The 22,469-nt window shown below is 39.0% G+C and overlaps 1 protein-coding gene across 1 annotated transcript; it reads right to left on the reverse strand.

Moving 5' to 3' along the window:
• Positions 1-491: 491 nt before the first annotated feature.
• On the reverse strand, positions 492-19,164 carry LOC148740864 (uncharacterized). Its single transcript, XM_088731589.1, has 3 exons — positions 18,930-19,164; positions 3,387-5,508; positions 492-1,539 (listed from the first exon to the last, which is right to left on the reverse strand). The coding sequence occupies exons 2-3, from the start codon at positions 3,900-3,902 to the stop codon at positions 1,492-1,494; spliced, it is 564 nt and encodes a 187-aa protein (XP_088587715.1). The 5' UTR covers positions 3,903-5,508; positions 18,930-19,164; the 3' UTR covers positions 492-1,491.
• Between the last annotated feature and the right edge of the window lie 3,305 nt (positions 19,165-22,469).

A 22,469-nucleotide genomic window follows, 5' to 3' on the forward strand; every position in this document is an offset into this window, starting at 1 on the left:
CTATAGAAAGATTCACTGCCTGACGAGTGAATTCTAAGTTAAATTTCACGCGAAAAACCGATATCGCACTCATCGCTTCGCGATTCGTGCGATATCGATTTTTCAAGTGAAATTTAACGTGGAATTCACGAGTCAGGTAGTGAATTTTTCTTGAATCGCATAACAGAATTAAAAATAAGAAAACAAGAAATGAAAACGGCAATGTTATTGTTTGTTTTTATTCCGTACGCGCGCCCTTAAGAAAGCCATTTTAAAGTCAACTGTCAGAACTGTCATTGTTAAGGGAATGGAAAGCAAGGTAAGTCGCTCACGTTTGAACCGTCGACAATTTTAATTGTACCTCGTGAATTTTTCTTGCATCACATAGCTAAAGCCACCAAATCATTGGGCGAAACCAGATGTTTTGTATTTTTGTGCGCCACGCCAGTGCGCAAACGATGGAAACTCTTTCAAAGTCAGGTGTCAATATCTAGCGAATAGAGGGAACAAGATTTTTAGAATGAAAACCACTTTTATTTCAAACTCGTGGAGAAAGCGGGGCCTCATATTTTACAATCTTCAGCGAAAAAAGCTAAAAGTGCACAATACGGAGTTATTTAAGACAGAGATTTGCCTGCTACCACTCAACTTGGCAGAATGTGGCGCCGACAATCAACAACTGAATGGTCAAATCCTCAAGCGAAATGAAAATTTCAAGCGTTCCGGTATCAAAGCAAGATCTACAAAAAACCGGTAAGTGCTTTACAGTTGTAAAAAGAAGTGTATTCAAAATATAATGATTAAGACTGGAATTTCTCGGTAAACTCTGGCGAAAAACAGTTCAGTTAAAAGTCACAATTTTAACTGTTTTTCTTTCATCGTAGGGAGTTGCTCGTTGGTGTCAATGCTGGACTGAAAGTTTATGGAAATATTTACTGGAGAATTATTAAAAGTTACTCATATAAACATTCCGCCAACTGCTCCTGCCATCAGGTAACTAGAACGACTGGCATTGCTGTCAAGGTCACTCGAGCTGCTGTGTTGCTTGGCGTGGCTGAGCTATTGAGAACAATCTCCCGTAAAGCATTACTTGAATAGCCGTTGGTAGTTGTCGTGCTTAGTGTGGTTTGAAAGCGGCCAACTTATTCGATATTCGCCGCTGTTTTTCCAGAGGATTATGGCTGTAGCTGGATATGGATTCCGGATTGGAGTGGCCAGTGAGCTCTGATATCTCCACTGAGTCGAAATCATCACTGAGCGCTTGGATGACAGTTTTGCGACCACTCGAATTTGTGAGTTTGCCATCTAGTGTTTTTTGAAACCATGTTGTATCTAAAAGAGGCCAGTTCGTCGTCTGTATAGGCTACAATGGTTTGGATTTCGGGAAAAGATGCTTGACCTTTTTCGGTATTGATACCTGTTTTGGTTTTCTTTCGTAACGCTTGTTTGGTTTTCCTCGGCGAGAACTGTCGTTTGGCTTTCTTCCCTCGTCTCTGGCATTTTGATTTTTTTCTATGCGTTTTCTCCTACTTTTGAGCGTGAGTGGTTTCCTCCAATTTTCTAAAAATTTCAATTTCAATTCAAAATTTGGAAGACATTTGTTTTCTATAAATTTGTTCATATTTGTTCATATTTTCGTAGCACTAGTTGTATTTACGTTAATTACGTTCGTAACAGTAATTTTTGCTCGCGACTGACGTCAGCTATATCGCTTTATGCGTTAGTACGATTCCACGCTAAATACCCTCTCTTCCGGTTTACGTATTGACCAATCAGAGCGCGTGTTTACTTTGAGCTATGCGATTCTACACTATAGATAGCTAATTCTAATCCCTTGCATATCCAACACGGACTTCAGGGAAGTCTCAACAAAGCAAATCACTGGTTCTTGCAAAACAAGATGGTCTCAAATGCAAAGAAAACAAAACAGCTACTAGGTGGAACCAAGCAAAACCTTTCCCACTGCACAAACCCATCAATTAGCCTTTCGTTGTGAGGCAATGAAATCTAAGAGGCCGTAAACGAAAAGCTGATTGGTGTGAAGATTGACAAGCATCTTAATTGGAATAGCCATACAGATTACATGAGCACTAAATTAAATTCTAGGGTAAATCTTCTTAAAAGAGCCAGAAAGTACCTGAATCTATCAATTAGGATTTTGCTATACAACGCTTTTATTAAACCAATCTTTGAATATTGTTGTTCAGTGTGGGGAAACACTAAAATCGATAATTTACAAAGGCTCCTTAGAATTCAGAAACGTTGTGCCAGAGTAATTTTAAATGCAGGTACTGAAAGAACAGTTGGCCTTTTTAAGAGATTAGGTTGGATCCCCATTAGTGACATAATAGAGCATGGGAAATTGTGTATTATGCGTAACATTGTCCATGGGAAATGTCCTGATTATTTTAATCATTATATTCGTTGTGTTAAAAATAGACATAATTACACAATTCGGGCGTCAACTAATTTGGACTTATCCACACCATTTTTTAGCACAATGACCAGCAAGTGTTCATTTCTTGCAAGTGGCACTAGATTATGGAACAACCAAGACAGTTCTACAAGGGGTCTCACTTCCCTTTGTAAACTTAGAAATCAACTATACAAGAAATATATGGATCGGAACTCTAGAGTGGATAATTTTACCATATGCAGAAGTTTTTAATTTTTAATTGTATTTTTCTTCGTATTTTTGCCATTTATGTCATGTTCAATTTGAATTATTTGTTTCAATTGTGTGCATGGACCACAATGAGAACTACTGGCTCTACCAGTAATTGTGTTATCCAATAAAGTCATTATCATATCTAACACTTAACCCTAGCCCTAGATCTAATCCTCTGATTGACTAACTGACAGAATCAGGCTAATTGCAGTGAAGATCTTGCTCTCTCAGATTGTTATACCCTTATCTTGGCAAAACCCAATATCTCTATCACTGTTATCAATAAAAACAAGAGTTAGTTACCCCATAGCAAGTGAAAAAAATATTGTAGTGCAAAATTACCCAGGTTAAAAAATTGTACTTATAGTGAACAATTAAATTTACCTTAGAATAAAAATTACCTGCAACAGCTATCCAACAAATTACAGTGGAATCCCGATTTCTCGAACCTCTGGGGGAAACGCAAATTGGTTCGAGAAATCGGGGGTGAAATTACTAGTGAAGCAAATCCAAGGGAAACAAGGTTTGGTTCGAGATATCGGTAGGTTCGAGAAACCGAGGATTCGAGAAATCGGGATTCCACTGTAGTTAATTTTTTTTACAACGTACTGCACGCTATTAGGCCCCCATCTTACTCATTATCTATCAGAGAACAGATAGTGAGAGGTAGTCAGCCAAGTTGCAATATTTGTGATCCAACACTAATAAAATTATACTAAATATAAATAACTAAACTTACCGTCCCACCATTAGCTTTCAACCAGGATCCAACATTGCGGCAAAAATAGTTTGTTATCGATTCCACAACATTCTCCACTGCTACAACACCTAAATGCTCATTTGACTCACAGTAAGCAGCTAACGAAGCCCCAAAACCAAGGAATGCTGCTACAGTTCCTAAATGCTGTTTCTCTTTGAAGATCAAGTTACCCATTTCACTGACCACTGTGGTTAGGCTTTCAAGGGAGATTCGAAAATTCCTCTTGTAAGCGGCGTCGGAAAATAATTGTGAATGTTCCATAACAATGCGATCCGCTGCAGCCGTACTAAAAACTGCTCTGATTTTTCGATTCCCATCTGCTATGTCCTCTCCAAGAAACTTGATTATCAAACCTGCACACTGCGAGGGACAACTTTTGGCTTCCCCTGGGTAACCATTTCGGAGAATGGAGGAAAAGCGCCGCTGTAGAATCTTGTGCCGAGTATAACTATGTACTATATCAAATATTACTGGATAAAAGTCTGTTTCTGACATTTTGTATTCAGTTTAACCTCAAGATTGGTTAGGAACTTCCGTGTACTGTCCATCCTCGGCCATTCTCGAAGTTGCGATTCATCGTATGTTGATACACTCTGTGATCACTACACGAAGGCGTCAAAACAAATTACCTTGAGCGCGCGTGCGTCAGCAATGAAAAGGCTGGCAGATCTATGATGGGAAATGTAATTTTGTTATCAGTAAGGCCTGGTTCACACGCTACTCCACTCATGTGCCGAACCTAATTGATGAATTAAGTCCAGAAAAAGAGCGACGTCTGAATCACTTTCGTTCTACGAAAACGGAGACCCTTTATTGAAAGCAGAAAATCCTTTGAAAGTACGATTGTAGACCTACCCCGAGCACTAGTAATTGTTATTTCAGCTTTTGATATGCTAAGACAGTTCGCGCGTCGTTTTGCTTGTTCTTTCTTCAGCCACCACTGCTTTCGGCTCTTCGATTTGTTTTTCTATGCAATGAGTCCGAATTTGGAACAGACATCCCCATCGAAGGAGTGATCGGAATATTTTAAGGTTAAGCAGGCTTTATTCGGGCTTTTAAGAAAGAGTCCTCGTTTTCGTACTACGAAAACGAAGACCCTGCATTAGCAAAAAGAATTGCTTACTTTTTAACGAGAATTTTCCAACAGAGAAAGCTTAACGACCGTCAGAATCTATTTTAGCTACGAAATACAGTAGAAATCGATTGTTTATTGACAGAACCCAAGAGTCATTTTTCCTGTACAGAACGCGTTCTCTGTAACTATAAATCGAAGGCGGCTGGTGTTGGTATTCTGCCTGCTGTTCCAGATTAATAATATGTGTGGTAAGTTTACCCGAGGAAACCCTCGAGAATATCAACATCAAATTGGCTCGCTAGCGAAACAGAACACTGACAGGACGGGCAGTATAATAATGGAAAGAAACGCGTGAAGTGTAATCTATTATATTACTAAGCGTTGTTACTGTTTAATGTGCGTTTAACTTGTAATTTCTACGGTTTTCTGTTTACAGGGCCTTCGTTTTCGTAGTACGAAAACGAAGACCGGGTCTTAGGTCTTCGTTTCCGAGGGTCTTCGTTTTCGTAATACCCGGACGGATGGTGGAGAGCGAGATCCGCACAGAGCATTTATCGAATACGTTGGTCACCGTCCGAAGGGTGATAACGTCCCTGAAAATTTGTACCTGAGTCCAATTGAGAGCCCAAAATGCAATGTCTGGTACAAGATGGTTCCAATTGGTAGAAATGTATTGGCAAAACAAATGCAGAGTATTGCGTCCATCGCCTTCCGACGGCAAATTCACAAATTTGAGTAGTCGCAAAACAGTCATCCGAGCGCTCCGTGATTATTTCAACCCACAGGAGATATCAGAGGTCACTGGCCACGCCAATCCGGAATCCATATCCAGCTACAGCCATGATCCTCTGGAAAAACAGCGGCGAATGTCGAATAATATAAGTTGGCCATGACAGCAATGCCAGTCGTTCTAGTTACCTGATGGCAGGAGCAGTTTGTGGGATGTTTACTGGAGTAACTTTTAACAATTCTCCAGTAAATATTTCCATAAACTTTCAGTCCAGCATGACACCAACGAGTGACTCCCTGCAATGAAAGAAAAACTTAACCTTTTTTGAACTCTTTTTCGTCAGAGTCTACCGAGAAATTCCAGTCTTAATCATTATATTTTGAATACACTTTTTTTTATACCGGAGCGCTTGAAATTTTCATTTCGCTTGAGGATTTGACCATTCACTTGTTGATTGTCGGCGCCACATTTTGCCAAGTTGAGTGGTAACAGGCAAATCTCTGTCTCAAACACGAAGGCGCGCTATATAAGGAAGTCTTCCTTGGGAAGACCTAGGCTCATTTGTCACACACCGTTGACGTGTGCGGTTCAAATTTAAATGCTGGTAAACGAACAAAAGGAGCTAATGAGATATCGATAGGGTCTAAAAGTACTTACGAGTGACCACGAGTGACCACGAGGGACCACCAGTGACCATAAGTGAGATTAAATCAAAATATCTCAGTTTTCTTACTGTGACGTCATTACGAAATCATTTTCACTTAACTTCATGAAATAATGACTTACTCACGAAAACTGAAGTTATTCACTGTATAAATGCATAGCGGACGATTTGAAAAACATGAAAAACAGATGCGATAAAAAAACTTGCAGTGTGGACTATACATTACAGATTGCACAGTTACGATAGGTTGAAAACAAAAACGATTTTAAGAATAGTCATAAATATCACATGACCATTTTATTTGGCTCTATTTTAACAACCCAATGTTGTCAATGATGAACCCTTCACTTTGGAAAATTCCATTCAACTTTTAAATATACTGCCGACGAGAGGTCTGGAGAAGTACTTCATTGGGTTTTGCGTCGTAAACTCACTACTCCTAGCGTCAAAGTAATATCCGGCTATTTTCTTAGCTTATATATCGCTTGGGTCGCAAACAATTCGTATGAATATATGTTTATCATGACAACTTTTTATTACATCTAACCTCTTCGTATAATTCCAAAAATAGTATACAACAATAACCATGGGAACTAGGCAGCTAGACACCATGGGGGACATTTTGGGCGTTTCCGCGCGCTTTAGAATGGATTTGCGCGTTTCTTGTCAAGTTCGGTCATGGCTGACTTATTAAAAAAGAAGCGTAAAGATATTTCCCCCAAAAAGGAAATTCTTGGAAAAGAGAAAGATCGAAGGGATGTAATCGTTCAAAGCGAAGACGAGGATAAAGTTATCGTGGTAATATAATAAAATATCATAAACTATACGTTTTGCTTTAGTTATGGTTTTTTAAATATATTTTTTGGACTTTTTTTCAATTATCGGACGTATGCCGCGGAAAATATTCATTCAATAGTCTCCTTTCTAATACGTATTTGATGAAATGATGGGAATTTGACTGCGTAATGACGTCATAGTAACAAAACTGAGATATTTTGATTTAATCTCACTCGTGGTCACTCGTGGTCACTCGTGGTCACCTGTGGTCACTCGTGGTCACTCGTAAGTACTTTTAGACCCTAAAATTATTTCTTCCGATTCTATAACACTTCTTCATTATTTCTTCCGATTCTATAACACTTTTCGTAGATACAACTCGATGCAGTGATGATTTGTAAATAAAGAGTTTGAGTCAAAAGGTCAGAAGTGCGCCGTTTCGCAGATTACAGATATGTAAATCTGTAATTTGCGAAACGAACTCTTTGAAGACTCTAACGATATGTCACTTATGTCTTCCGATTCTATAACCCTTTTCGTAGATAAAAATCGACGCAGTGATGAATTTTGAAGATAGAGTTTGAGCCAAAAGGTCAGAAGTACCCTGTTCAAATCAACATCAATAACATATATAGGTGCAAAAATGAGTATAAAAAAATACCCTATTATATCCTTTCTACCCCAATATATCCTTTCTTTTTCTTTTCTTTTTCAAAAACTGTCATCCAACGTACATTATAACTACAAGATTTTTCCAGAGAAGTAAATGAGAATTCATTCCAAGTAAAACAAATTATACACAAACTAAATACATCTACACTGAAATGCTGCTTTCACTTTTGCCTGACAGAACGCCACTGTTCTCGGGACAGTTACTTACTGTCACTGACAACTTTTAGATGATCTGCAATATAGCTCAGTCAGCTTAAACAAGCGAAGTCGCCTCTAAATTTTACATAACACGCAGTGTCATCCTCAGGGATTACATTTTTCGCGTGAACCCTCGAAAGGCTTTACGAAATTATTTCTCCTGTAGTACAACACAATAAGTTGGATAAATGAGGAGTGTCAGTTCAGTGTATTTTGTTGCCACTTATCTCTTTGGCACTCCTCTCTGCAACATTTTTAAAAAATCCCTTTCGAGTATTGTCAAAATTCATCGTCGGCGAAGCAAACCAATTCAGTTCCACATATCTCAAAAGTTATCGCACTTTTAAACGTTTTAAAAAGAGAGGCTAAATGCAAGTGCTCGCATTTTTTTCTTACTGATAGGGAACGAACGTGAAGGTTCAAGCTTATCAATTTCTCTCCAATTGTTTTTTTTTTCTTTTTTCCGCTTTTCTTTAATATTTTCAGCAACTGGCTGAATGAGAAATGAAGTTACGTACGAAAATCTTGTCCAAGGTTTTAGAACTAAATTTAAGGGTGTTTCTTTCTTGTTCCACCTTTTTCAAACTTTAATTGGCCGTGCGTGAATATTTGGAAGGCACTTTATTTTAGAAAAGCACTTTTATAAGCGATCTCCATAACAGGTGGAAGCAGCTTATACCTTGAATCTCAAACCCTTCAGCAGTTCCATTTTATGACTATCGCGGAGCCTATCCTTCACGTCGGTTTTAATTTTCAGCCGTCCCTTCCAAAAGTATGGATGCCGTGGCAACAGACACTCTTTCTTTGGACAGTAGAACCTCGCCGCCGTCTTCTTTCTAGTGGGAGTATATCTCAAACCTTTGCCGAGTTCTTGGGATCTTTTACCGGGTAGAGGTAGCGCTCTTTATGCATCACACATATATCCCATGGTGCGATGGGTAGGGTCTGAGAAAAATTCACCTTCCACTGCTCACAGCTTTTGGCATTTGGGAAGTCGTTGACAAAAACAATATTGAACGGTTCGTCGTTGTGGTAGAATTCTGTAAAGCGATATGGTTTTGCAAAGTCGAGATCGGGATCATGAACCGAATTAGGATCTATTTCCTCAACAACTGTCTCCTGCTCGACGTTGTTATTACCTCGGCGAGGCTTCCTCTGGCGACACTTTGCACAAGCACTTCTGAGGACATTGTTAAAAGCGAGCCTAGATTTCAGGTCGTTTTGCTGCGCATAATTTTGGATGTGCTGCATTAAGTCCCTTGCCTTTCAGCCACGGCGATGAAATGCTGGCATAATCCCCCAGTTGCCACAGAGGAAGCACAATCTTTGCAGTTGAATTTTCCTTTCTTATTTTCAACGGTAAAGGCTTTCTCGCTTTCAGTAACTCAGAAGTTCTCGTTGTCCAATGGAATGACCTTGAATCGTCCGAGAATTATTTGTGCTTTGCGCCAAATATCTGCTACAGCTTGCGATGCAAGTTTTTTTGGCAAACCGTTTTCTTCAAGTGAAATAGACGGCTTCTCTAAGGCCATGTCGTCTGAACTCTTGTCGTCGAGTAATCCTTGACCAAGGACTTTCTTTATGTACGCAGATCTTTGTTCGCATGTCATCTGGGACCACCTTAGGGGGTCGATACTGAAATTCTCGTATCCTGGTGCAAGAAGGTACTCACCCTTTCCGTACACTGCTTTTATAAATTCGCTGTTCTGCAGCTGGACAACTCGATGGTTGAAATGCTCGTGAATTTTAGCCTGATCTATCGACTGCCCATGTGCTTCTTCCTTCATGACATGATGCAAAGCCTCAGTACCTTGGTTGTGCCATTTTTTAGGCGGATTACCCAGTCCAGCAGCCACTCGTAAAGGTTTCATCATGCACATTTTCAGCGTATCAGTCAGTGGTCTTATCCGTCCTTTTGCGCTAAAAATCCATTTGGTAAATTCAGCAGGCCAACGTAGGCGCGATAACGCCAAAGCCGCGTCAAAAGATTCGTCATCCTCACAATTCACAAGACCCTTGATGCGCCTCCCGTCTTTTTCTCCGCCAAGAATTTTGGGAACAAATAGCTCTTTGCTCTTCCGAATCTATTTTCAGTTGCTGAAGTTTACCCTTTGGATCAGCTTCTACGTGGGTAAAACACCTCAGGTGAATGTTTTTGTTCGCTTCTGTTGTAACATCTGAGCTGCTTGAGATGGGGAACACATTTTCGAATCCTTGTTCGAGGGCAAGTTCTCCATCTGTCCCATACGTCAGGGATCGGATGCCTTTGCGATATAACGACGAAGCAAGGTACTCGTAATCTTCCCTCTCCTTGGTGACACTTGTCACTATAGCAGCCAGAGTTATTGGGTGCATATTAGGCTTGTTTCGGTAGACAAACATTGGATGAGGAAACGTCAGAGTTGTAACATAGAATGGACCCATGTTATAAGTCATGTCTATCCCAATTTGGCTTTTTGGCTTCTCGCCAGAGCAATACCTCTTCATCCACATCATCTGGTTGTCGGTCATAGCAAAGGTATTTGGGGCCTTAAACTTATCTCCTCGCTTTGATTTCACTCCAAAGGAGACGTCCCAAAGGAAGTCATCATGCTGTATTAAATTCATGAGTTTGACAAAATCTGGTCGGCGTGGCGGGCCAGTGTTCCGACTTTTTTTCCGCCCTTCCACATTTCGGCAAGCGTTGTATACCTGCTCTCTATTACGGATTATGTCCGCTGGTGAACTCACGTTGAGAACACCTCCAGCTTCCTCTTCTATGGCGCTGATAATATGCTTTGGTGTCTCACTTACTTGAGCTGCGGCTTTCGCTTTCCGTACCACACTTGGTTTGGTACGATAATACGGCTCACTTTTCTTGTGGGAGTTACCGTGCACTTGTAAGGATAGCGAACTCGCATCCAGTGGAGCTTTGTACTGCACGACAGCATACCTTGCAAGCACGCCCTCAGTTTCCACTTTGGCTACTATTCGACAAAACTCTTTTGAAGTATGGTGCCAACTGTTCTGCCTTCGCACTTTGTAAACCTGCCCATTAACACTACACTCTTCTGGATGAGCTGTTTTCAAGCTATCAACTGCGCCATTTTCATGAAAAACAGCCCTAACTATATCACATGGGGATGAATGCTTCGTATACACGCCATTGTCATCTGGTATCGCAGAGGTCAGTGGTTCGAGTCCCGTACAGGCCTGAAATTTTTTTCAGGTCTGATTTCCACTATTGCTCAAATAGTGCTTTACTGCGAAGGATCGTTCTCATATACGTCTCATAACCGCAGTTCACACATATGTTTCATATGTTTGTTGTTGTTCCATTGTCATCTGCAGTCAAATCGCGATGGTCTACATAATTCTTTATGTCAATCACAAAGACAACATTTTCTCGCACTGCTTGAGGTACTGTGGGGCAAATCCGGCTGGATGGTACTTTCTCGCCAACACACACTTCTAAGATTTCCGAAATGTTCAAACCTCTCTTGCCTGTACGAAATAAAGAGCAACCATTTACATTTGCTGGACCAAAAAAAAACACAGTAGATATAAAATATGGAAACTAAGACGGCGCTGTGTATCACTTCAAAATGTGGATTGGGGATAACGAAATTATAATAACATGGCTTTCTTCAAGGAAAATCTGCGATGCACCTCATAATCCTTGAGTGTTGTTGTTGTTTTTTTAATCTATGCAGGTTTAAGTTCAAGAGTGGGAAACTGCAATGGGAGCGCTCTTCTGTTTAACTTCACCGACTGAAAGAAAAAAAAAAGCTATTCAAGCACAACAAACTATCGCAAAGTTGACTTTCGTCATGGTCTTTGCACCCCATGCCGCGCGTTGTTGTTGTTGTTGGTTCTGTCTCTGTTTGTGAGGGTGTTTTTCCCATGCGAGTCCAACGTGAGGTCTATGAACGAGTTCATAAGATGATATAGGCACTTACGTGGCATGGACTCATCATAATCACGTTCTAAAAGGGAAGCAGCTTCACGGGTCCTTTTTCGCGACTTGGTGAGCAATTTCTAAAAAGGAAGAGGCAACATCACCTCACGATTTCTCCGATGTCAAGTTCACCATAGGTATAAATAATAATAATACTACTACTAATAATAATAATAGTCATAATAATAGTAATAACATCATTATGGATGCCCTCGGGGGGTGGTCACGGGAGCTGGATGTCATGATGCGCGAGCTGGTGGGAGGCAGAAGCACAGACGTACTGCGAAAGATGCAGAGGGCAGTGCTCTCGGGCACGCTGAATATTGCCCGGACTTTCAAGGTGGCAGTTTGAGTTCCTGTTAGAAGGAGGACCGTAGACACAACGGAAAAGCTTTTTAGGATTAGTTAATGTACATTTATTTTTTACTCCATGGCTCACAGATAACGGTTTTCGCCCTGTGTTGCCTGATTAGAATGTAGCATTCAGTTGATTTCTCTGCGACAATAATAATAATAAATGATAATAATAGTAATAATAATAATAACTAAAAGTTATATAGCGCAATTTTCCATGACGTACATGATCAAATGCGCTTTACAATTAAATAAAATGATTCAAAATAGGCTGAATATACAAGTAATTAAGATTGATAAAATTATACGTTGAGCAATAACAATTTATAGCGAATAATTACAAATAAAAAGCCTGTTTAAAAAAATATGCTTTAAGATAGCACTTAAAACTTGAAAGCGAGTCAAGACAGGATATGCTATTCGGTAGATAAACTGAATCATGGACACATACCTTTTTTAGCTTCCTTGGCTTGTTTCTTGACGGCGATGCATCATATTCGTCAGAGGTAATAGAAATGACCATTTTGGTGTCGTGAGTTTGCTGAGAGCTTTGGTCACCCGGAAAGCCACGTCTTTCACCTTCTCTAAGATTCCCACTCGCACTTCTCCCCTTTCTGATTACGGCTCGTAGATTTTCGTTTGACAGGTTTCTTAATTCTCCCTTTTCAGAACCACTCTTATCTTCATTGACCACTTCGGTAACAGTGTCTCCGCTGTCCTCTTTCTCTGGGGGCACACCATCTTCGCTGTCTTCTTTCTCCTGGGGCACACCATTGTACTCTCCTTCCTCACCGGACTCATTTGGGACGCAACCATCCAAACTCGCGAGTGCACGTCTTATAGAGTAAAGGTAGTCAATGGAGTGAACAACGTGGTCTTCCTCGGCTCTACTGGAATGCGGCTCGAGATAAAAAATTCGGAGAGATATTTAGTGATTGGCGAAAAGAATACTTTTTCTTCCTATTACCTTTACTTCCGGTTTCTGCTCTTTTGTCTCGATAATGGTATCGTACATTTCCCGGCAAGCAATACTGGAATTTATTAGAAAAACGTCCAGGCTGTCACAATTGTCAAATGTCCATATTGCAATGCACTTGTATCCTTTCCATCCTTCCTAATAATTGTTATCATTTATGTAGTGACGTTTTCAAAGATAAGGCCATCCCAATAAAATGTTTCGTTTCCCATCGCCTTCTCGTGAAGATAGGTTGGTCGGTGGGGCCCTAAAACTAAAAAAAAAAAAAAAAAAATGAATGAACATATGAAGGGGTCTGCGTTCCACTTTACTTTTGCAAATTAAATCTCACGTTTAGTCTGCAAGAGATAATCAGATGGTAAAAGATATATATTAACAGGACTATTAAATGCCTAAAAAGGCTACAAAAAAGAAGTATCGATGATAATTTTTTAGACAACTGGTGTTAATAAGACAACATCGTGTTCTTGTAAATTGAAGTACTTGCTTCTTTTGAAGTGATTCTGGAAATGTTTTTTTTTTAATTTTCCAAAAAGAATGGGTCGGTCAGGCATCGGAAATGAAACATTAAATTGGAATGGCATAAACCGTTATTGGTGGGAGGTATATTTTTCTCGAAATCACGCTTTATCGTTACAGTACCCTTTTATAAGGGAATATTTTGTATGAATAACTTCCTACTTTGTCCATCCTAGCTACTTTATTCCTGATTTCGATCGTAAAGTAAGTCTGATTTTACACAATGAATACCTCATTCACTCGTTTGTTTGTTCGTTCGTTCGGTCATTCACTCATAATAACACTACCCTGTGTGATTCTTGAGAAACCAAAAATGACTGCGTGGAGTCAACTGGAACACCGCCTAGCAGTAACCTTTTCCATACCCAGGAGTAGAGATGACTTGCCAAGTGCGAATCCTGGGCAGGGTATACTTTGAGAAGACCGGTACCCTCACCCCCCAATTCTTTTGATATGGGATGCGTGTCCACGATGAAATACTGGTCGCCATGACAACCGATAACAAATATGTAGCGGCCACAGCTGTAAATTGCAACGTTGGTAACCGAGCAGGCAGTGGATAATGCATTAACGCCTTTGAGGAGTGCATGCCGTCCATCTTTGGAGAATACTCCATGAGAAGTAACGATCTCTTCACGAAAGTCAAGCTCTACAGATGAAATATTTGCTTTTCGTAGAATAGTGTAAGCCTCTAAAACATCGTACAGCTTTGTTGCATCTCGAAAAGGGTTTAACCGCGTGGGTTGGGTCATAATAATCTTGTCGATTTCTCTGGACAGCGCGTACCATTGTTCGGCTGCACAAAAAAGAATCCCAATCACTTCCCTTCCTAGCAATCAACTCTGTGACGTGGATAGATAGAAAGGCGCAGCTGTTGGTAGCATCGTCTGGGATATTTTGATCCAGGGGAATATCTCCAACTGCGACAAGCCTATCATGCCGCTCGATTGCGATGCTTTGGCTAGTCGAGAGTGGTATGTCACTGCATGGTGGCTTGATTTTAGCAGCCTGAAACAGCTGGACTACTTCGCGAACTCTAGTCTTGCTCTTAGAACAAAAAAAAAGTGCATTGGCTAAAAATTGATTCCATTTCTCGCCAGATTGTTGCTTGAGATCTGCTGTATTTGGAAGACCAAGTCGGTAACATACGTTCTTTGAATCTACTCACCAACTCATTTCGTAAGCTTTGAAAGTTGTTTTGCGGAACCTCGTCAAGCTCATACTGGTAGGGGAACTCTAAATCAGGATTCAATAGCAGGAAGATAATCATTCCCAATAACCAAACATCACAGGCCTTCAACTGCTCAAGGGACATAGCTTCGCCTGTGCTAGTGATTATCTCCGGAGCCATGTAGACAACAGTTCCGCGGTCGACGTTGGTGGTTCTCGAGTGACATAATGTCTCAGTCTGTTGTAGGGAAGCTCGACTTTCTCCAAATTCCCCAGTTTGCAAAGGACAGCTTCCTTCTCTCAGGCTTCTCGAATTTCATCCTCGTTCTTATAATGGCAGTAATGCTGGTTAGAAATAAGCACGTTTCCTGGCTCCAAGTCTCTGTGCACGATATTTCTATCGTGGAGGTACTGTAGGCCAAGAGAGGTGTCTTCCGCTATCTTGCTGTGCAAGCAGGCCAACGCTGACAGTACTTCTTCTTTCCCACTCGTGTAATCCAAGTAATCTTGCAGTGAACTTACCATACCCGACCTTCAAGACCGAATGGCGTGAAATCAAAATATACTTACTCAAGCATCATTGCTACAGGACTTTCGCATACAGCTTTGATTTCGACGATATGCTTGTAATGTAGGAAATTGAGGATCCGCGCCTCTTTCATGAACAAACGCTTCTCACGGTCATGCTGCCGAATGAGCTTCTTAACAACAATCGACCCTCCACCGCGTCGTTTGGCGCTGAAAACGCATCCAAAGCCACCCCGCGGCCAATCTCCTTCTTGTCAAAAATTTCATCCCAAGAAAACTTAGGGATTCCATCTAAATCGGAACTTTACTTAACGGTTGAAGGACGCCCAAGCAAACCAAAAGATGGAAGCTTGAACGCCATGTTGACCGGTCACGCATTCTATTGCGTAAGAATGAGAAGTAACTAGTAACCTGATATGGAAATGTTTCGGAAAGACTAATATGGTAATTAAAAAAAGGTAGGAGACAGGAAAGAAGTCCCAAAAGATAAATTGCTTTCTGTTCATAAACTATCAACTGGACTAGGTGGCCGGTAAAAAATAACAAAATTGTTGTAGATTTTAATAAATGTACAAACATACATATGAGACGGTACGCGCAAGGTTTCTGACACATGCTACAGCAATGTCAAAGGGCAGAATTCCAGTTTTGACCTGGTTTTCATCTTGTACTTACCAAATGCTATTAGAGCCTTCAAGGAGCTCGTTTCGCAAATTATAGATTTACATATCTGTAATTTTCGAAACGGCGCACTTCTGACCTTTTGGCTCAAACTCTTTATTTACAAATCATCACTGCATCGAGTTGTATCTACGAAAAGTGTTAGAGAATTGGAAGACTTAAGTTACATATCGTTAGAGTCTTCAAAGAGCTCGTTTCGCAAATTATAGATTTACATATCTGTAATTTGCGAAACGGCGCACTTCTGACCTTTTGACTCAAACTCTTTATTTACAAATCATCACTGCATCGAGTTGTATCTACGAAAAGTGTTATAGAATCGGAAGAAATAAGTTACATATCGTTAGAGTCTTCAAAGAGCTCGTTTCGCAAATTGCAGATTTACATATCTGTAATTTGCGAAACGGCGCACTTCTGAACTTTTGGCTCAAACTCTTTATTTACAAATCATCCCTGCATCGAGTTGTATCTACGAATAGTGTTTAAGAATCGGAAGAAATAAGTTATATATTGCTAGAGTCTTCGAAGAGCTGGTTTCGCAAAATAAAGTACGGGTTTACTCGTTTGGTTTGGTTTGGTTTCGCAAAATACAGTAAGCCTTTGACATTGTAATGAAATTCAAAACAAATTTCTCAAAATATGATAAGAAACTTCTAGTTTGGGTTGTGGTTTACGGCAGCAAGGGATATCACAATAGTTTACCTGAGAATGTTTGGGATAGATGGTATTCGTTTTATGACAGCAAAATGTACCGTACATTTATCCACAAATGCTTTTGACGAATGAACCCCGAAAGGAAATGAAAACCCGACGACAAAGAAATATGTCGATTATATCAAAACATCTTTACAAACAAAAATCAATGCAAGAGCAACTAGAACAGCGCTAACGAATGCGACAAAAAAGATTTGCCATCGAGGAAAATTAGCTCATGACAATAGTTCCCAAGTAAAGTTTTACACCAATGGAGCATGAGATCATACAATTAATTAATGAGATCATACAATTAATGTATCAGCCTTTATTCAATTAATGTATCACAGAGTAATAATTCCGATTTTACAGTTAATGGTTCCGATAACACAAAACTCATAATCAAAAACGCTGGTTTGTATTTAATCACATTCGTGGACAGTATAAAATCCAAGCATTTATCACATCTCAAGTACGTATTGGACAAATCCTTCATAACCACAACAAATGATGTAATGGTTCAATTACCCAACACACACAATTCTTATGTAACAAACGCCACGACTGTCATGTTATATTTCCAAGCCAACACATCGCTAAGTATAGCGACAGATAGTAGTTCTCTTCTCCTCGACGGTTTGAATAATAGTAATTTAATGATAGTAAAACAAGATTGAACAAAATCAAAATTTTATATATTATTATGCGAACACATAAAATAAAATGAAACGAGATATTTTTGCATTCAATCACATTGACACTTCAATTGATGAAGCGACTCTATCAGAGATAAAATCTCTTTTCAAATTTTATCATAAGAGATGGTGGTGTTACAGACAGACTTGTAGACGATTTAAACGGATGAATTTATCTTGCAAGCTGGGTAGTTCATCACACATTGCGGTTGGTACAATTGCAATCGTAGGTGGAATTACACTGAACCCAATTACACTTGGAGTTATCGCTGGCGTGGGATTGTTATTGAAAACATTTAGCGAATACAAAAGTTTTGAACCAAAGATTGAAATGTGTAAGTACGCTTACACAACATATCAAAAAGTATTGACCAACTCAGTTGCGTTCTTGCTTGCGAGGAAAAAATTTTGTTCATGATTCGTTTGTAAAAGAGATAAAAATAATAGATGACGCTCATTGACCTTTGTCCAACTTTAAGTACCCACGTAGAGAAAGGGTATGAAGAAAAATTCAAGACGTAGTAGCGATATTTAGTTTTTTCTTAATAAAATACAATAAAAACAATAACGCTGTTACTGACAAGTTTTCACAGATTTAACTGGTTTGAACCGGTTAAAAACCACCATTTTGCATGACTTAATAGCACGTGTTTTATCACCTGTGTCAGGTGATAAAACGTGAATGTGTATTAAATTTATTATTCTTCATCGTCGCTCTCTTCTACTGTGACTATTGCTTCTCTGGGTTTTAGGGGTTTGACATAAACATCATTCACTTTTATTTCAATAGAGACGCTTGCTTATGTAAATTAATTCGAAAATCAATGCTATTTTCACTTTGCAATATTGTTCGAGGTGAGATACAATGAAATATATGAAGTTCATATATTTTGTACTGCGGTATTAGATACATCTGATGCACGATCCTCGCAGTAGATAGCGCTATTCAAGCAATAGCGAAAATCAGACCTGAAAAAAATCAGGCCTGTACGGGACTCGAACCACTGACCTCTGCGATACTAGTGCAGCGCTCTACCAATTGGGCTAACAAGCCAACTGGGAGCAGGCCGTTAAGTTGATTCGTAATAAACCCGTGAAAGTGATAAATGAGATACAATGAAATATATGAAGTTCATATATTTTGTACTGCGGTATTAGATACATATGATGTTATTTGTAAAGAAAACATGATCGACCCCAAACTATTCACAAAACTTGGACCATATGAATTTTTATTTGTCGACAAAAAAAAGAAAATGGTTAAGAAAAATTTCAATGAAAAAATATAAACTACAATAATAAAATGAAATCGTATTGTGTGAAACAGGAAAAACAAACTGAATGTGTCACTGAACGGAAGGGAAAAATATGAACGAGCAAAGAACTGTCGTTTGATGACAAAATGCATTTGCGCTGAATGTGGCGCTACCAAAGCAAGTTTTGTTAAAAACATAGATAGCGGTAAAAAAAAAAGCTCACAAATAAAAGACGGAGGAGCATTATTTGATGTAGGAAACAGCCATTCACTTTGTGAAGCGGCTTTCAAAGGATTAGCAAACAGTGGGGTTTATCTTGCAAGACAAGTTGCTGCACAAGCTGTCAAATCCAATTATGCAAAGAACAAAATCAAGCAGACAGCAAGTAAATATCTTGACCAGGTTCTTGATAGTTTTAGAAATGATTTGAGTAAAAAGTTAAGTGGAGGGACAATAGCACCATTGATTATTCACAATGGTATCCAGGATCAGTTCGCGAGTAGCGAAACCAGAGTGATATCACCGAGTGATTTCTTCAAGGGATTTTTGCCAAGTGTTTTCCACGGATATTAATGAAATCGTACGTACGGAACTTACCTCAAATAAAGCCACATCAAACAGCCGCCAAGCGTACTAATTAACGGTGAACCAATGCTCGACAATCTCCACTCATATTGTGTGAATTCAGATGATCACATAACAAATGAATTATGGTTGTCTTGGTTGTAATGGGCGCTCACGAAAATCTCCTAACACCGAAAAAAAAGTTGTTTTTCTTTCAAATTCTGCGTTTTCTCTTGGAATGCCTGGGGGGTATCGACTTTAAACCAATAAAGGCTCAATATCATAAATTCTAGAGGACTTGTCTATCAGAAAGGCGATAGACAGAGGCACGTGAGTGGTCAATGCCTTAATAACAATTAAAAAAGGACTGTTTTTATCTTAGATATTGAATAAGATATTGAGAGAAACACAGCTGATCTAGTTGTTTACGACCATCTTACGTGCAGAGAGCTTTCCCCCGCACAAATCGCTCCTCGGCGTACACGCGCATCTTCCTGTCTAGTCCACCGGACACTAATTTACAAATTGGACGATAGCAGCATTTTACAATTTGATAAGAAACAGGCTGTGTGAACGTAATCTTTCATCTTGTTAAACTGTTGGCTCAACAGGAACTTTACACTCCAACCGTCATTTTCCTCATATTATATCTGCTGACTCATTTTCTATCAATAAAAATGTGGTTTCGTATGACGTTTTATTTTTGGCTCAGAAAAGTGCGCATAATTTGCTATCGGAACTCGTTTTGTATGACAACCAATAACGTAGCTCCATTTTCTGCCTTTAAAAGCACACACAACCCACAATTCCTCTATTCGCTCCGACGAAGGGCTAACGCTCGAAACGTCAGCTTTTGTAATCATTACGGTGGCCAATTTACCATTTCAACTTTGTTGATATATCCAAATGATTAATTCCACTACCTTCCAATGAGTGGTACGTTAACAAGTCTCACGGTTAAACCTAAGGTAAGTTTATGCAGTTTTTACACAATTTTGTTTTCAAAAGATGATTTCTTTTGCACTTTTTCAGCCAAACAAAGTGACGTTTAAATAAATAAAGGCAAAAAAATGAGAAAAATGTTATTTCGATCGTGGTTTTGTGAGCAGCGAAGGCAACAAAGTTAATTTTTCAAAAGGATGTGGAGCAACAATTTATCATTAAACAAAATCGTTTAATACAATACCTCACAGTATTAGGACATGATTTTATCATGCGATGCATAATATCACAATTGTTTTGAGACAACTGATGGGATCATCTTTTGCACTTGAATTTTGGTGACAAGTGTCACCCTTGAACACAATATTAAGACCTCTTGAATTTTTGCTGTTTATTCGTAATTGTTTCTTTAATCTACGATGAACAGAGACTAAAATGGGGCTAAAATTTGAGCCAACCATGGATTTGTATACCTTTATTACGAGCTAATGTAAAATAGTTGTATGAAATATACACATGATGTAAAGCGTGTTAATTCAAATTTAAGGTTCCCAAATTACTCCATTCGTAAACAGGAAGGTCGATCTCATTACTAGTTATGTCAAGCGAAGCCCGCCAGGAGTGTGAATTTGAGCGTGAACTTAAATACGATGCGCCTATTCTGTTCTCCTCCGATCCGGCTCATCATTATTGTACATTTGATCGCTTGCATTGGGATGAATTTTAGTCTAGTAGCTGATGATTAACGTTAAATGTTAAGACAGGATCTTTTTCACGATAATTTATCTCGAGAAGGAATAACACGTATTTTCATGACCTTTCTTATTTTAGAAATACAACTACCGACTGAAGTCTGTCATGTTCACAGACCGAATTCGAAATGTCATTTTTAGTTGCCTTCATTCACATTCCGAAAAAGAAAAAAGATCAGAAGGATAAATGAGGTTAGCCAGTGGCCTATTTCCAATAAATAAATTGGCTTTTCTTTCTATCGATAAACTATTTGGAAAATATAGAACTATGACTGTTTAATCTCGCTGGAAGAACGCATATAATGTAAAGAAACTGGCGAGGTCATGAAACATTTCGCTTTTAGAAAAACAATCTCCTAAACACTCGGAAGGTAACCGCCGTCGCTGCCGTGGCTGCCGTCGTCTTAATCCCAATTTATTGACAGTGGAATTTTCGAGTTTCAAAGACTGGCGGGTTTTCTTAATTTAACAAACATTTAAACGTTTTGTCTCACATTTTTAAAAGATAAGATCTAATTCCTTTCTCGTAAAGCTTTTTGAATTGGACGAGTTCAATATTCATTCGCCTCCAAATTAATGAATTTTCCTCGAACTCCTTTTATGATGCATAAATTTCGTAAAGGTGTCTAAGAAAGTGGAAGACATTTAAAAAAAATATCGTGACTTTTGTCTATCGGTAAATTTTAAACTAAAATGCACTCAATTCTACATTAATATGAAATTCTAAAGCCTGCCAAAAATATCTAACCGGCTTTTGAACTTAACAGTTATTTCTGATTCGATGGTCACTGAGAATAAAACTACTGTCTCTAATGGTGAATGACGCCTTGACAACCGCAGTGTAAGAGAGAAGTCAAAACTCAGACGGAGCAACTGAAATCACCCACTCGCGTAATCTTGATTCTGCCGATTCCTCTTTGGACCTCATATTTGGCGATTCGTTCGTTGAATGTTTGGATAAAAGCCGAAAAAAAAACTTCCTCTTTCCAGTTTCCTGTGTTAACAATTTATTTTCGGAGTTTGCGTTCAGGAAGTTTTTCAACACGGGTGAAAGTTCTCTTAGCCCATGTTCCACAAGCCTTTTTTTTGTCCTCCAATTGTTTGTTTACCAAGTATACTAAGATTGCGTTTCCATCAGTTTCCTTTGCCTCATCGCTTTGCCTCATCGCGCGTGTCATGTTAAACTGATTTGTTCGCATGATGTCCTCGGAGGAAAGTATTAAAATTTAATCTGAAATTCATTTTTTTACCATACTATTTTTTGCGAGAAATAAATTTGATTTTAGGTAATCGCCGATAGCCAAATTTGAAGTCTGAGCTCAAACTTGTAATAAAACGCTGCTTAGAAACAATGCGACCATACTTAATAAAACTAAAACGTAAACAATGTCTAAACTTTACTAATATTTGCATTTCCTATAGATAGATAGATAGATAGATAGATAGATAGTTTATTGACGAAAAGCATAGCAGTCATAGTTCTAGCTTACGATCACTAATATACGTAGATATATATAAGTACAATAAGAAAAATATAAAGAAACATACAATAAAAAATATAATTAAAAATATGAATGCAATCGTTTAAATGTATAGATATAACATATGATTACCAGAAACGTTCAGTTGTACACTACTTTATCGTTAAACGAATTATTATCAACATCGAATGTTGGTTGCATCTCGACGACAATCGAACGCATTAAGTTTCAATTTCATCTTCCCAAAAGGGACTTCGTATAAACGCGACCACTTCCAGGGTCAGTTTAGCGGCTGGATATCTCTCCGTTAACAGGCACATTTTTGCCAGTGAATTGACATTTTTTCCCTATGAGCCGATTAACCCAACCTACATGTCTCTTCCTTCAGATAAAGTCCT

This window comes from Stylophora pistillata, chromosome 1, assembly GCF_964205215.1.
Source record: "Stylophora pistillata chromosome 1, jaStyPist1.2, whole genome shotgun sequence".
Taxonomy (NCBI): Eukaryota; Metazoa; Cnidaria; class Anthozoa; order Scleractinia; family Pocilloporidae; genus Stylophora; species Stylophora pistillata.

Coding starts and splice junctions, on each gene's coding strand:
- LOC148740864 (XM_088731589.1), bottom strand. CDS start 3,902: ATGTCAGAAACAGACTTTTATCCAGTAATATTTGATATAGTACATAGT. Junction 1,540..3,386: donor TGAAAGCTAATGGTGGGACG/GTAAGTTTAGTT, acceptor TGAAATTTTTAG/AAAATTGGAGGAAACCACTC.